Below are 17,588 nucleotides of genomic sequence, written 5' to 3'. Positions count from 1 at the left end.
TATTTTTAGTAATAATTTCTTAAATAATCAGAAAAAAAATTAAGGGTAAAGAGGTTTTTTTTTTAAAGACCTTTGGAAATTCTTTTTTTGTTTTTTGAGGAAGATTGGCCCTGTGCTAACATCTGTTGCCAATCTTCCTCTTTTTCTTTTATCTCCCCAAAGCCCCAGTACATAGTTGTAGAGATGTAGCTCCTCTATGGGGGAGGCCGCCTCAGCGTGGCTTGATGAGCGGTGAGTAGGTCCACACCCAGGATCCGAACTACAGAACCCTGGGCCGCCGAAGTAGAATGTGTGAACTTAACCGCTATGCCACCGGGCTGGCCCCGAGGGTAAAAAGTTTCCACAATTTTCATTCAACACCTGATTTGCAAAGTGACACATAGACAGTTTGAGGGAAATTCTTCACTGTATCTTGAGTAAATAATAGTCAGCTGTGGCTTATGGACAATAATTCCTTTCAAAGAGCTCTTGTGATGCTGAAAACCACAAGAATGAGACTTGAGAGGGTTTTGTAGCCATCAGGCCTCCAAGATAGAATTGTAACCCAAATGGGAACTGACCTGAACATTTATAGAAAAGTAAACTAACAACCTCCTTGAGTGCTCTCTGTGGTTTCTAGAGCCCAAGTTTACCCTTTTCCTGCTGGTTTTAGCGTTTTCTGTAAAAATCCTCTGGAAACAAAGCTCTGTTAAATAAACCTTCCTGGAGGAAGGTCTATCTTCTTGGGATTAGGTTCAGATATAAGAATACAATAGGAAAATACAATGGGAAAGTGGAGCAAAGACACTAGCTAATTTTATATATCCCGAGAGTGCATCATTCTTTTGTTTTTTTGTGAGGAAGATCGGCCGGAGCTAACATCTGCCAATCTGCCTCTTTTTTTTTTTTTCCCCTGAGGAAGATTGGCCCTAGGCTAACATCCATGCCCATCTTCCTCTACTTTATATGGGACGCCGCCACAGCATGGCTTGCCAAGCGGTGCGTCGGTGTGCGCCCGGGATCCGAACCGGCGAACCCCGGGCCGCCACGGCGGAGCGCGTGCACTTAACCACTTGCGCCACCGGGCCCGCCCCAAGAATGCATCATTCTTAAGTGTGGTTAAGATGGCATAGCCATCTGGGAAGTCAAGATATGCCACTGAATTGAACCTACATAGTTCCTGTGTCACTGAGTGTAGCATCATACAGAAAATTGAACCCTTCCCCCATTCTCCTGGGCAGCTGGGAAGATGCAAGCCATCATTTCTCAGTTTTTGCATCAAACACATATGTTAAATCAGCAGCTGGAATTTGAGCAGCTGTTCCACGAAGATGGACTTTGTGGTATAGAGGGAATCTTCTCTCTCCCTCTCTCTTCATTTATACATATATGGAGAAAGAGGGAAAATATAAATGTGTCTTAGGCTGCTGATAATAACATTTAGACAACAACATTAATCTAAACTTATTTATTTTTTCCTCTTGTAGAAGTGAATGTACAGGATATATGCTAATATGCCTTCTTTTCTTGGTGTTGTAGGTTCTAAACCTTTACCATGTTATGGCATTTCTATATTAGAGGAGTGAAATGCCCATGAACTTTTCCGTTGTTGTTACTTGGGAGCTGTAATTTGAAAAGTTATATAATATGTAATATTATTGGACAGAGAAACTGAATAAGGAAATAAATGCAATCCAGATATCTCTAGTCTGACTGCTATTATCCACTTTTGCTTTCATTTTTGATATTTTTCTGGTGCTTAAAATCCACTTTGTTATTCACAATAACATTTCTGTTGAGGGATTAACTTCCTTGACCCTGTTTTGCAAATGAAAACGGAATATATGCTAAGCTGGTGAAAGAATCTGTTTTGAATCAATAGCTGTCTGAATCTTCTTTGTTTATCCTACTAAACCATCTCTCTTTGCACTAAGTTTCAGTAAAACCAAATGGCAACCGTATGACTGTTAGAAATATTTTGAACAAAGTTGGAAATCAAAATTTCAACCATCTGAGATGAACCAAAAAAGCAGATCTCATAACTTCACTATTGTTGGATACATTTCAAAGTGTAGTATCATGCACCTGAATTTTGGGACATTTTTGCAATTCTTAAGGGATTTTTTTTTTTTGTTCTTAGTTATTCACTTTTGATGCTATGATATATTATAACATGCCTATCACTTTTATCATGATTTATATTGCAGGACCTCAGCAACACTAATTTTTGCCAAATGAATACATTTGAGAATTTGAAGCATACTCCAAAATGCATGTTAGTCCTTGAGCTTCCTTTACTTTCCAAAGGTCAAAGTTGACGTCAACTTTGATTTTTGTATTTTAGGGACTTCAAGGCATGTTAAAAATTTTTTTTTTTAATTTTAATTTTTTGTGTGAGGAAGATCGGCCCTGAGCTAACATCTACCAATCCTCCTCTTTTTGCTGAGGAAGATTGGCCCTGGGCTAACATCCATGCCCATCTTCCTCTACTTTATATGGGACACTGCCACAGCATGGCTTGACAAGCAGTGCATTGGTGCGTGCCCGGGATCTGAACCGGCGAACCCCAGGCCGCCACAGCAGAGCATGTGCACTTAACTGTTTGTGCCACCAGGCTGGCCCTAAAAATTTTTTTAATGGATAGTTAGAATTACCTCCTAATTCTACGCAAATCGTAAGATTTCATTAAATCTCAAAACCCTGATGTATAATTGTTGGGAGATAATTTTTCTTGGGTCTCTCACATTTCTGCATACCTGATGAACAGAGGCATTGACTGCCTATTTTGCAGACTATTTTTAAGGGTACTTGTACAGCGAAGAGACTTGGAAGGTAGTATCTCCCTCTTAAGCAAAAGGCTGATTTGCAAACAAGCTTGAGAAGTAGAGATAGCGTCTCTCTCAGAGCAAAGGGTAGGTATGCTTACCGTCTAGTACAATGAACACATCTCCCTCAAGATTTAATGGCCAGCATGCTTATGACTATTATAAAACATTCAGGTTCCCTCAACCCAGAGTTCCTCTCCTAGAATGCAACTCACTTCATGTACAAGGTGATACTTCTTCTCACTGCCCAGTGGGAATTGGAACTTGGGGAACTGGCAAGAGAAATGCTGATACTCTTACTGCTATTTCTGTGAGTAATAAAGTCCTTTACCTCTGATCCAGGAGCTGTATATCTTCTGCCAGCATCCATGAAACTGTGTCAGGCTAACTTGTTATCGTCTAAGTAGGGCAAAATCACAGACCCTTTACATTTCTTGACAATATTGATTAGAATTTTTTGTGGGCACTCTAGATGTTCTCACAAATGAAAGACTGTGGTCAGTTTATTTATTTTTAGTTATGAGTCCTATGATGAAATTTGATGACACTTCAGTTATATAGACACCTGATTTTTGATGAAAGCCAGTGAAAACCTTGTCTTATTAAATGTCACAGAAATGAGCATAGATTTCCATGCGCAAGTACATGTGTATGTTTATTTCTGCTTGGGGGTAAATATCAGGTAAACTGAACAGAATGATAACAGTTTAAATTCAGCATTCAGTAGTAGTAATAATAATAGCTAACACTTATTGAGAGCTTACTATATTTACCAGGTATTGTTCTAAATGCAACTCATTTATGTAAATCATATTTGGTTATAAGATACACATTTCCTTCCAAAGTGATTGGATGAACCAGTTTTGTATCTTAGGTAGGAGATACATGGGAAATGAAGCTTTGCTGTTAAAGTTATTTTAGAAACTAGGTTTCATTCATATTTTGAATTAATATGTTTCACCAATACAGCAAAATAAGACGGTATTGTGTTTGAATTGCCATGGAGCAAGGCTCATATATATGAGCTTAGTTTTTTTGAAAAATCTTTTAGATTCAGGATTAAAATTTAAATGCATTTTAATTTTATATTTGCAAAGTAAGGCTAGCACTTATAAAAGACACATTATATAAAAACTTTCAGAGGGTTTGGGGATTTTGAGTTGTGTTCCTTTTTATTGGAAATTTCAATTGTATCCTTAAATGGCTGAAATGAAATTCACGTATTTGCCATTGGTTAAAAAATTATTATTTAGATTTGATTGGTCATCATATTTCACCCATGCATCAATGTACATACTTTTAGAGTACAGTAAGCATTTCATACTCTGTAAGGTTCATTAGAATGATTTGGACAGTTCCTCTGAGAAAAGGATTTTGGCCAATGTCTTTTGACTACATAGATTGTTCCAAGTTCAACTGACGTGTAGTTTCTAATAGTCATCATTAGTATTCTGCTTCTTTATGCACTTGATAATCTTCATGAATGGATTTCTACTCATTTCTGAGGGTACACTGACTATCACATCATAGATTTAACATGAACTCTGGGAATACTTTTCTTACATGTTAAAAGGGTTCCTAGACCCAATTCCAACATGAGTGTGTATGAAGGATTCCCCACACCAACAAGCAATTCTCAGGTACCAGTAAGTATCTGAGAATTCAACTCAATTCTGACACTATCTACCTGGAGATAGCATCAGATTCCACAGGTTGAGGGCTCAGTCCTACAAGACTGCCCCCTCCCTCCAGCACTTCAGATGCCAGTCGTAATCTCAGGTTGTTACCTGTGCTTCTTTCTGACCAGGTAGATTGGAGGTTCTCATGACCTCCTCCTTGGACTTAGATGCCAGTTGCAAGTCCAGGTTGTTACCTGTACTTCTAACCAACTGGCTGTAAATCAGAGGTTCTACGACCCCCTCCTCAGGTTTTATTAATTTGCTAGAGGGGCTCACAGAACTCAGAAAATGTTTTACTTACTGTATCACCGACTTATTGTAAAAGGATATAACTCAAGAACAGCCAGATGGAGGAGGTGCATAGAGCAAGGCATGTGGAAAGGGCGAAGAGCTTCTATGCCCTCTTGAAGCATGCCATTCTCCTCACATCTCCATATGTTAACGAACCTGGAAGCTCTCTGAATTGCATCCTTTTGGGTTTTTAGGGAAGCTTCATTACATAGGCATGATTGATTAAATCATTGGCCATTGGCGACTGATTCAACCTCTAGCCCTTCTCCCCTCCCTGGAGGTCAGAGGGTGGGACTGAAAATTCCAACCCTCTAATCATATGGTTGGCTCCATTGGCATCCAGCACCCATCCATACCTGCCTTCCAAAAATCACTTCATTAACATAACACAAAACACCTTTATCACTCTCAATACTTAGGAAATTCCAAGGGTTTTGGGAGCTCTGTGCCAGAAATGAGGATAAAGACTAAATATATATTTCTTATTATAAATCACGTTATCACAGATATGCTCTGTCTCCTGGCAGATATGCTGTGATCAACTTTTGAATGTTTTTCGTTAATTTGGTTTAGTAATGTAGCAATAAAAAATTACCCTGTGTCCACAGGACATCACGAAACTTTCCTAAAGTTCTATTTATATCATTTAATTTTTATCTATTTCTATTTACTGCATATTTGAGGGTGGTAAGGAAAACAGGATGCAAAATTAGGATATCTCTAAAAATTTGATACTATTTCAGGAGACTGAAAATCTCTTTTTTTGGCTTTTATGTGTTCAGAGCAGAGCATTCTTGAAGATTCTCATAATCACATTCAAATTAGGTGCTAAATATACTAAATATATTATTCTCTCTATACCATATGCTATACAAGGTGTCAAATATAAACTACGTGTGTGTGTGTGTGTGTGTGTGTGTGTGTGGACTAAAAGATTTTGTTTTAGTATTGTGTTTGAAATGATTCCAAAATTAATATAACTTATTGATTCTAAAATTTAATATGTGTTTTAAAAGGAGGAACCATTCACATTTAGAAATAAGAATGATCGACTAACAACCTTGTTTTTCTTTTTAAGTGGGTCAAATCCATGTTGTCCTTATATTACATATCACATTGAGCTATTTTATGGTAGTAAGATATATCCTTTTATCAGTTAGAGTTTGATCAGAGACTAGAACCAGTATGAATGATATAGAAAAGGATTTTATTATAGAGATTACATTTTATACGATGGTGAAGAAATCTATGGAAGGTTATTGCCTCTGAGGTAGGTGATAGGCCTGAACTTGCTGTAGGTCACCAGGGTTGGCATTAGGGAAGAAAAACCAGACATGAAGTGGGAAAAGCAAAGACAAACTGAAACCTATAACTTCATGGGACCCATGAAGACAAACTAGGACCAGTGTCTGTCTTTCACTACCTCCAACTCCTATGATTTGGGTGACCTACAGAAGAAGCTGGTGCCTTTTGCTATGCAACTGCATAAAGACCAGGACCAGGTCTTGTAGAAGCTAAAGAATGAGATCTGGAGGAAGGTGGAGGAGCTGCAGGCCCAGGTGCTGCCCCATGCTGACACAGTGGCCAGCACATCAGAATGGCCTTGAGAGCATTATGGTTGCAGCTTAACTTCTGCCTTCCAAATCTCATGCAAATTTCTTTCATGGCCAATCTTAAGGAATTTACAGGAAAGAGAATTCTAGGAAATGTAGTTCCAGACTATCTAAATTGACACAGTACAATTCCTCCACAACTATTGAGAAACTATTGCTGTATTTGCTGTTTGAGACAATGATTCATGCCATCTACCACTTTGATGAAAAGAGTGGTTATAATTTATAGTTCTCCACTGTTGGAGAACTGGAATTGTATGAAAATTCTACTGAACAAAATATAATTTCCCTTTGAAACACAAAAGGACATAGATGAATATTCAAAACCAATTTCTTAAATTCACCTCTCCTTTGCACCAAGTATGGGCTTAAACTCTGTTAACTGTATAGGAGAGAAAGAACTATTCCCCTACCCTCTAAGTCCTTCTGGCTGGTCTAAGAATTAACTTGACATGAGACAGAGTAACAGCAGAAAATCAAACGAAGTTTAATAACATGTCTACATGGGAGAAACCCAGGAAAACTGAGTAACTCACCAAAATGGTGAAAGCCACTACCTTAAATACCATCTTCACCTAAGAACAAAGGAGGATGTTGGAGGTAGTGGTGTGGAACTTCCAAGGAGAGGAAGGCAATTCACATGGAGGTGGAAAAGCAAATTTTTGGTAAACAAATGTTTGCTGGGCCACCTATAGGCAGTGTGACCAGAGAGAGAGAGAACTTTGATAAAAATGGGCTTAGCAAGGATCCTCTCAGTCTGTTATACCGAGAGTTATCTATGGGGATAGCTTCTTCCTGGGACAGGCCTTCTATCTTAAATTCTGTCGATGCAAATAATCCAAGGTTAATCTGTAAATCAAAACTGGGGTGAGTTTATTATGAGCCGAGTTTGAGGACTATAGCCTGACACCAAAGAAGTCGGGTGTACGGAGTGGTTATATACCATCTTGGAACAAAGAACGTACATCACATATGACAGGAATATCTCTTACTGCTCTCATGAGATGCTTAGCTGGCACAGCAGGTCAGTGGTCACAGGGTGAGCACAGCAAGTTAGTAATTAATCCTTAGTTCCCAGGAAGAGATGCTTATCCTTAAAGAAGTGCCAGTATGGGGGGAAGTTACATCCCTATCGTTAAGGTCATCATTCTTGTCTTTGGGACATAGTAAATGTTTAATGCAGATGTATAATGCATGCTCAACAGGCCACATCAGGCCCTTTTGGAAAAACAAGGTCAGTACGAATTAGTTTGATACCAAATAGCTTCCTCATATACTCCAATATATCCTATTGCTTTTCATTTATTTATCAGTTCTTTTAGGCAGTTAGGGGGAAGTTCAAAGTTTCTTTTAGAGTCTTTTGTCCTTAAAAATAATCAAGCCAAAGAGACACATTTTGGAGTTGCAAATTCTGATCCCCTACACTGTCCTGACAAGGAATGAACAATTCATAACAGAGTTCTTAGCCAAGTCACGGCACTGTGTGGAATGGTGTGAGTTAAGCAGACATGGAAATAGTCAAAGCAATAAACAGATTATTGATTATTTTAAGAATAAGATAACCAGTTACTAGTCAATTAATAAGTGCTAGGCATCGTGCTAAGTACTTTACACGGATATATCATTAATCTCATTTTTAGTTGAGGAGCCTTAGTCTCAGAGATCCTAAGTTACTTTCTGATAGTCACACGGCAAAAGGAAAATCATGCCTGAATAAGTCTAACCCATGTCTGACTGACTTTTAAAGCATCAAATTAACACAGTTGTTAAAAAACAAAATTAACCCAAGTATATTTGAAGATACAGTTGGCTTTATTAAGTGATTCATGAATCTGGCAGCATCCTATCTAGCAACTAGAAGGACACTCCAAGGATTTGTACAAAATGGAAGGTTTTTATAGCCAGAAGGAGGGTGGGGCTAGAAGGTATTAGCAATAGAAAAGAAAGGAGTATTTTGGGTTGGGACATCTCTTTGTGGGGAAGGGAATGGCAAGGGTTTTATCATGCGGATTGCTTCTTCCTCTGGGGGATGGAGAGGTCCCACATGACAGATTACCTCATTGATACCAACCAGAAAATTCCAGACTGGTTGATTGAGATTACACTTCTGTGGAAGGTCGAAACTGCAATTAGATCAGGTATTAAATCTAGGTTTGGTATCAATGGGTTTTAGCAGAAGTGATGCCTTTTGGGCATGTGGTTTTCCTTTTTATCACAAATAATTACCTCCATGCTATTTCTATTTTATCGTTATGATTTCATTACTTTTGTTCTATATGTTTTTCTTAAATTCTTTGAGAATACCTTTTCAAATGTAAATACTTACCTTAGAATAAGTAACAGCTTCATTATATTAATAAATATAAACAAATTTTAAAATTCTGCAGTTCCACATATTAATTATATTCACAAATTATTTCTAAAATTAATATATATATGTATATGTACATATATACACACACATATATGTGTATAGATATCCATATATAATTGCATGTATGGATTATTAGAAGATATGTTAAGAGAACATTTTATATTATTAATTATATAACGACATTTAGTACTTGGACATTACTTGGACATTAAGGACTCCAATCAAAAAATTTTACTTTTGTTAAAAGATATGGCAGAAGGTAGAAAAGATGTATATATGAATGAAATCAAGCATTCATCTAAAATCTGGATTTTATAATCGTTTCTCCGTCCTCAAAGCTATATCGCATGTGTAATTAAAGATGCAGTTCATCTCCCTTATTTGAGAACTAGATTTTATTTTTGTAAATGCATATATGTTAGAATTAAATATACCAACTAATTCTATCCACAGTAAATCTCTTTAGTTTGTAACTCTATCTACTAGGTATAAATCGTTGACTTAGTTGCTTTAAGACACGAGCGGTAAATACTCCATACCTTGCATAAAACCACAGAATATCATTATTGAAATCAGAGTGAGGATTTTGATTGTTTAATAGTTCTCTTGGTTTGGCAGGAAAAATATGTAGGTTGGTTGCACATAATATTTTACAATTGTGTGCATTCATTTGGATATGAGATAAAGAAAGATTATGCTAGGTACATATTATGGACCACCCACAATCAAATAACTCCACTCAATGGAATAAAAGTTATAATTAATTAGATTGATAGCACAATATAAAAGAAAATATTAGCCAAAAAAGTAGATATTATCAGCTTTTCTGGTCCATATGGAATTTCAAAGTGAAATTGCTTAAAGCTCCTTTAAATAGAAGAGAACTGCACTGGGCAACCTTTGCTAATATCATGGTCTCTAGTGCCTATGTGTATAATCATTTTGACCAAGTTTGAAGGTTTAAAGTAATTTGAAAGAAAAATGTTTATAGAGTCTTAATCAGTATTTCTAGAACTTCAAAACAAATAGTCAATCCAGAGGTGAAAAACCCATCAGATGAGGCACTTAACTGAAATGTTCATATAAGTAAAATGATTTGGTAGCCTTGTACAGGAGTCTTCATTTAGTCTATCACATTCAAGGCACTTTAAAATTTATTTTTCAGTTATCATATGTTTAAAGATGATATAGGTCAATTAATATGAATAGGCATACATTCTTAAATAACTAGCCATGAAATAATTCCAACTTTGTTGTCCTAGTTGAATCAGTATTTTAAAAAAATTCTCTGAAATTAAACAAAGCAAAACATTAAGGTGAAAAGGTCAATTGGTTTTATTATGCCATCATTCTTCTTAATAGTTAGGGTAAAAATGTCTCCCCAAATGGACAGAATAGCCTACTCACCATTTCATAAAGTGTATGTTAAAAAATTCTGTCACAAGGCCAGCTCCGTGGCATAGCGGTTAAGTGCATGAGCTCTGCTGCTCGCGGCCTGGGTTCGGATCCCGGGTGAGCGCTGACGCACTGCTTGTCAGGCCATGCTGTGGCAGCGTCCCATATAAAGTAGAGGAAGATGGGCATGGACGTTAGCCCAGGGCCAGTCTTCCTCAGCAAAAGGAAGAGGATTGGCATGGATGTTAGCTCAGGGCTGATCTTCCTCACAAAAAAAAAAAATTCTGTCACAAATTCAACATTAGATGTCTAATATTATAATTAGAACACAGTTAAATCTTAGTTTTATTAGATATGCCTCTTTGAGGAAGAGATTTCTAACACCCGTTAGTGAATGCTGAGGTATTAGGAAGACATGATTATGGATGATCTGATCACGGCTGTAATAGCACAGTGCTAAAGGAGAAAAAGACAAAACTTTGTTGCTAGATAAGTATGGAACAGCTTAAACAGGGAGATGAAATGAGTGACAGGAACAATCTCACGGATTACTGCTCTGGCACAAAGATTCTAGTATTCAGCTAGTTTGCCCAATAAATTGACCAAAGAATAAGAAAGTCAACAGATTGACTTCAGGAATTAAGTTTATTAATGGTTTTTCATGCAGAAATGTATCCACCTATCATGATAAGGAAAAGGCGTTTTTTGTTTTCCCAGCTGCTAGACTATACATTAAAATATTTCTACATAAATATTATGATGGGGTACTGATGAAGTAGAGACTTTTTTTTCTTTTTAATCAATGTTCACTGACCTGAGGAAATGTTGTATGATACCCATTCATTTTGGGCTGGTTTATATTTGAACCAGAACAAGTTGTTTGATGTAATCAGGAACTGAATATATTTGAATAGAGAAGGTTCATCTTCACAGCCTTCCCTCCTCTTTTCTCTTCTCTTATTTAGGGCAAAATTTCACCCATAAATTTCATACATAATTTAAGAACATGCAAGGAAGTAATTGGAATTGGAGGTAAATTATATTCTTTTATAGAAGGTATAATTATCGGAAGTTAGTTAAAAACACCTCAATTCTGTTTTAATTTTCATGCACGGAGCAGTTGTTTTGACAGATGGATGGACTTTATTTTTGTAACCGTCCGGGAAAATTCTGCATAACACAGTCTAATCGGTGCTACATATTTGTAATGTTTGTTTTTGAATCACTGTGCATTTGGCTCCTATATTTTTTTCTGGGGGTAGACATTTTCTAATTTATTTTTCCAGGCTAATATCTCTATGTGGAATTCCTCTATCCATTTGATCCAAAGACACTAGAAACCCTTAAAAAATATGTGTAAATGGTTTGTCACTAAGGATGATGAATCATTGCTCCTCAGGTGTGGCCTTGGGGTTTACTGGTTTATAACGGCCTTTACTTTTACATCTAGGCTAAGTTAACAATTTATAATGCTGTTGGTCTGGAGTAAATTTCAGTAAAATAAGAGGTCAGTATGGTTGCCTGACTCTTGGGAAGCCAACTTGTTGCTAAACTTGTCTGTGTATATCAACTTAAATTTCAAAAAGGATCAAGATTTGAAAAATGAATTCATTTTGAACTGATTACATTCTCTTTATTACGTTGTAAATCCGCCAGTGCTGAGCAAAGCAGTGCAGGAGTTTAATGCCAAAAAGTACATTACATTCTGAGTTTTAAGAATCGTCATGGTTCAAGAAAAGGTCAGAAACACTCTTCTTCTGTCTCCCTAGAGCAGAAATGTGTGAAGTGTGTTTCCTTTTTCTGCCACGCTTCCTTTTTTTTTTAGAGGAATGTTCAGGCTGCTTCCAAATAAAATGAGTATCCTGTTTTGGAACACTCAAAAACTTTGGCAGCAACAAGCTAGAGAATGAAGGCAAATGAATGACAGGATTGATACTCTTTTATGTAGGTTTTCTGCTTAAAGAACAATCCGTACTAACAGTGTCTCTTTCAAGTATTTGGTTCTTCTCTGTCCAGTTCTTTTAATTCACTGTTTCCTCCTACATTGTTGTTGATGAGTTTCCTTGCAGCTATTTTTAACCAATTTGAAGTATTTCGTTGGATTTCTTTGTTTTATTTCAAGTGTCTTAACAAACTCTATAAACCCAAGAAATTTCTCTCCATTCTATTTGCATCAACCTTCACTTCAAAATAATATTGAGCTAGCCCCCGGGCATGGCAACAATACAACCTGCTGCCAACTGGGCAAGTTCATTGGGGAAATGAACAGGATCATTCCAGGCCTTAGGCCAATAGGGTGGGTCTAGTTGCTTTGTAGCACAGATAGACTCCTGTTATCAGCATTCTCAGTAGAATCGTTTGCCAGGTTTCACAGCTATAGTCCTGTGATTGATTTTTTTCCAGCAGCTCTGTAGGGGAATAATTGTCATATTATAGTGGTGCTTCTTTGACAGTTAACAGAGAACAAATTAAAATTATGATATTCAGTGTGGCTCAATTCCAGTTTCAAGAGCCCTGAGAGTTTTTCAGTCGTTAATTATTGCTAATCAGTTATCCAATCTGTAAGAAATAAGAGCCCAGAAATTCTGTGATTTTAGAATTCATAACAAGTTGCAGAGGTGATATGAACCTTTATTTGTGTTCACAATATCCACGCTCATAAGATATTTCCTTTCTTTTTTTTATCGTGAAGAACTAGGGTCTATTTTCAAATTTCTAGAATGCACTTAGGTGTTACTAATAGGATTAGAGAATTTGAGTTTGTATTCAAAATTGCATGCATATCTTTCAAGGCATGGAAAACAAACTGAAACCCTGTTCTTTTCTAAAATGAACAAGACATCCATCTGGGTCTGCCACTATTATTTATTAGAATATTCGTTTTCGTACCAGCATACATACAGCCTGTTTCTTGATTTCAACATATGGTGCTGGAACTGGTTATTTATAATCTTGAGTGCTGTACTATTGAGTCCACAATCAGGGGTGGCTTTCTTTATGTAAAAGCAGAGTATGTGGCTACCTACATGTTTCAAAGAAAGGGATGCCATAAAATATTTTTCTGAAAATGACTTCTTTGCAAATGACTGAATTTTCTTAAAAGTACCAGTAATTCCTTTGGGTAAAGACTCATGAATGCCTCATTTGTAAATGAGTTTATCAGATGTTTCCCTCTCCACAACCTTTCTCCTCTGCCCAAGCATTCATGCCCTGTCCTCTTGAGGAAGGAGGAGAAACTGTTACAGAATGGAGAGGTTTGTTGCTAAGAGTCTTGAAAGTTAGGTTATATCTGTTTCACAGTTTTGTCTAAGATGTGCGCTGTTGAAAGTGAAACATGGATGAGATCCATAAACTCTTTAAGCAAGGAAATTTTTCTTCATAGCAACTTGCAAAATCAGTTGATTTCAGAACTTAATTTTATATGTTACCTTACCAGACAAAAGAAAGATTCAGGATCTAAGTAGCAAAACAGTGGGAGAAATTAGATGTTTATTTTAGTTACTCCTCTGAACTACCCACCGTGTGTTAAGAAAGCATGAGGAGTCATAACTTGGAAGTTTTATATTTTACCTTAAATAGATGTAGTTTATCTTGGGGGCAAAGTATTATAAAACATCCTCAGGTTTCATCCTAGAGAAATTAGTGATAATGGAAAGCAATTATTTGAATTTAAATAACAATTATTCTGCTCAAGTTTGGGTGTCTGCTCAGTATTTTATGGGGGCAATCAAGTTAAGACCAAAATCATCAGCTGCAGACACAGAATACAAATATCATGTGGAAATGTACTTAAATTATTGTAACATCTCAGTTATAAACTCCAGCTGACTACATTAAGTCCAGATGCATTCTGAGCTTTCACTTGAAAAGTCACATGTCATAGACAGTGACTTTGGGAGTGTTACACACTTAGAGGTGCCAGGACCAACTCAATCCTCTATTATGTTTGCCATCCTCACTTGCATTATGGTCTGCTTTTGATCTTTTTCTGCATTTCTAGTTATATATTTTATCTTATTTCCAAATGTTTATAGGCAAAAACACAAAATGAGTTAAAAAAGTCTGTGATCAATAACAAGATAATTTTCAATGAAGTTTTTATTATTTAGCATGTAAATACCCATTTGGATATTTTCAATATGGATATTAAGTATTCTAAGATGAATTCATATTTTCTCCTTATCTGTATTCAATTTTTAAGATTTGTTATATGATTAATAGACCATAACATTTTATTTGAAGCTATTTTGATAGTTTGAATTTTTCTTTTCATTTTTGTTTTCTTTTTACAATATTGATATAGATTCATCTATTTAAAAATATTTTGCAATAAATGAGTGTTTCCTGCTCTGGATTATTTTGGCAATAGAATTGTTTCTATTCTGAATACCTGACTTTTTCCCCAAAATCTTTCCTCAACAGGGACAAAAGCCTAAGATTCCTGTTTGTTCATAGAAAACCACTTTCTTTCACAAGATCTACAGATATAATAGAATATGTAAAAAGAATATAAAGAGCTCTGTCCATTTTATTTCTTTGGTGATATTTTATTCAGAAAATAAAATGGCAGGAATGTCTAAGCTTCTTTAAATAATAATAAGATATGACTAGAATTTCCTCCTATAACTAATTGTTCTTTATGTGGGGGATCCATGGCTCATTGGGCAGGGGGTCCATGTGTGGGTTCAGGACGTACATGAATCTCCTGAAAATATTTATCGATTATAGCCACTCTAAAAAGATCCTTAAGACTACAGACATTCCAGACTTTAACATCTTCTCTCTATCTTAAATATACCCAAATTATCTTTGAGGCTGAAGTGACAAAAAGAAGCTTTACCTTCTTACGGTCTATGGAGCTCACTAGAAAGCAGCACTACAGAAGTTCAGAGTCAATCACCCATCATTATGGGTTACTAATGATGTTTAAAATTCATGTTTAATAGAAGGTTGTATTATCTCTTATTTTTGTTTTATTTTTCTAAAATTAAACTCAAAGCTGATTTTTGCAAAGAAATTTTCACCATTGTATTATTTAAGTAATTCATTATTTAATCATATAATTTGCTGTTCCCGTATTTCCCAGAAAAGTCACCTGTGATTATTGGTTATCTATAACCTTATTCCACTTTCATATAAATAAATTACAAATAGCTTTAATGAAAAAGTTATGGAAGAGAATATTATATTTAGACTCTCAAAGAGTAAGAACTTTTATAATTTTAGTTCATGTAATAATATGAGCAAACAATAGAATAATAGGGCCTAAAAATATTGTGAAAAGGACAGAAAAGAAAAGAAATCTGTTCAAGCATGCCTAGCACCTTAGAGGATACCTCAGTCATGCTGAGTGCTAGAACTCACTGGTTTTCCTTTTGTCTTGCAGAAAGAATGTGCTAATTTCATCAAGGTGCTTAAGGCTTATAATCAGACTCACTTGTACGCCTGTGGAACAGGGGCTTTTCATCCAATTTGCACCTACATTGAAATTGGACATCATCCTGAGGTAAAGCTGACTTTTAAAAAATGGTGTTTGTCTGTGACCCCTTACTATTCAAATGCTTCATTACTTATTTCTTCAGCTCATTTAGCTTCTGGTTCGCTATTCAGTGGCACCTACTTCAAATTCAGATGCTGTTATTAATTTTAATCTGTGAATGCAAAAAGAGTGAGACCATCACTCAACAATAGCTGTGGAACAGGAGGAAGGAAGGAAGAGAGCATTTGCTTTCTCCCTGGATGACAGAGTCCAACCCACTCTGCACGTGCGGCAGATGTCAGCAGGCAGAATGTGTACTGTTTTCTCCCTCATTTGTATATTGCCAGCTTTCTCCTCCGTTTCCATCCTCAGCCAGAAGTGTCTGCCACCCCAGTTGTTTTCTTCTGGCTAGGCATTAAGAAAGGATGCCATACATGTGCACAATGATCTGATCTCATGTTTGACCTAAATTATTCACATTGGTGTTCTTGCTCAGCTAAGCTTTGCTTTTATATTTTTGGCTATTATTTTGGCAGTGTGGAAAAAATGATGTTTCTTTAATTTGTCTATTGCTCCTAAAAGATATTTTATTAAGGAAGTTAAAGTTAGGTAAATTTGGGCCGGCCCCGTGGCTTAGCGGTTAAGTGCGTGCGCTCCGCTGCTGGCGGCCTGGCCCGGGTGCGCACCGACGCACCGCTTCTCCGGCCATGCTGAGGCCGTGTCCCACATACAGCAACTAGAAGGATGTGCGGCTATGACATACAACTATCTACTGGGGCTTTGGGGGGGAAAAATAAATAAATAAAATCTTTAAAATAAATAAATAAATAAAGCTAGGTAAATTTAAGTAAAACTTGAAATTAGGGAAATATTTAAAAGAAAAGTTACTGGTATTGAAAGCAGTTCCATGAATTGGGCTTACCGATAACCTTCAATTATAACCCATTCTATAATTTTTGGCACAAAATCCTAAGAAGAACAAAAGCGTTCATGTGGTGAGAAGGTAATTTGTGACAGAATTTTGTTCCAAATTGGAATTCAGAGATACTCAACAGATAACGGATTTGTTTCCAGAATGTTTCTGGAGTCCTAAACGTAAAGTATAATTTACGTTAGCCACTTCTTTATAACTTAAACTCTAGATTCTCTCTCTAAATTTTCTTAAGGCGTCCTAAATTGATTAAAATATGTTATTTTAATCCAAAGACTTAGAAATCAAAAGAGTTTGGGTTGTACCTTCTTTCTGTAAGAAGGTATCTGAGAGAATATGTGGTTTCTAGACTAAACACAATTATTATTACTTTTTTGATGATCCTGGGAAGAGTAAAACACTTTACCAAGGTCTCACCAGTTTAGGCATTTGCCCATCACCAGCCTCTTCCTCCACCGCATCCTTCCTCCTCCTCCCCCTTATGAGCACCTATACTGCACTTGCTGACATACCCAAGAGTTTTAAGTAAAAACTAACATTAAGGAAAGGCAGTTCTACTTGAATTACTTGTTTCATACTGATGAAATTAGGAATAATTCCCTGCACGTGGTCCTGGAGGTTTTGTACACTTAACTTTTTAGCACCTTTTGGATAAGTTTCTCCCTTTTTGCTCTCTTCTCAGCTGTTTCCTATACTCAAGCACCCTAAAACTTGGGCCTGGAGTGATTGTCACACTTTTGTGTATTCTGAAGATAGCTCTAGAAAACTCTTTCCACATCATGTTGTACTTTTTCCATCTGCCAGGCATCATGCTGCACAGGGCAGCGGAGTCAGGTGAGCTGAGCTCCTAGCACAGGTTGGTGGGAAGGACGTGCACTTTGGAGTCACATCTGGCTTCTGAGCTTCTTCTGCAACTTACAAGTTGTGGAGCGTTGGAAAAATTAGTCAACCTCGCTGAGACTCTGCCTCAGTGTATGTGAAGCAAAACTAAGCAAAACCTCTTTGATCCTCAGTGTTCGTAT

The 17,588-nt window shown here is 36.6% G+C and overlaps 1 protein-coding gene across 2 annotated transcripts in view; it reads left to right on the top strand.

Moving 5' to 3' along the window:
- The window catches only part of SEMA3A (semaphorin 3A), a 223,502-nt gene that overhangs the window by 78,873 nt on the left and 127,041 nt on the right, over positions 1-17,588 (top strand). For both annotated transcript variants that reach the window (XM_004431297.3, XM_087445785.1), the window contains exon 4: positions 15,543-15,662. In XM_004431297.3, coding sequence (XP_004431354.1) covers positions 15,543-15,662 — 120 coding nt within the window. The remainder of the gene's footprint in view (positions 1-15,542; positions 15,663-17,588) is intronic.

This window comes from Ceratotherium simum, chromosome 1, assembly GCF_057802395.1.
Source record: "Ceratotherium simum simum isolate JZ-2026a chromosome 1, ASM5780239v1, whole genome shotgun sequence".
Lineage (NCBI taxonomy): Eukaryota > Metazoa > Chordata > Mammalia > Perissodactyla > Rhinocerotidae > Ceratotherium > Ceratotherium simum.
The sequence above is the reverse complement of the archived record's forward strand: the minus strand, read 5'-3'. Positions and strand labels throughout refer to the sequence as shown.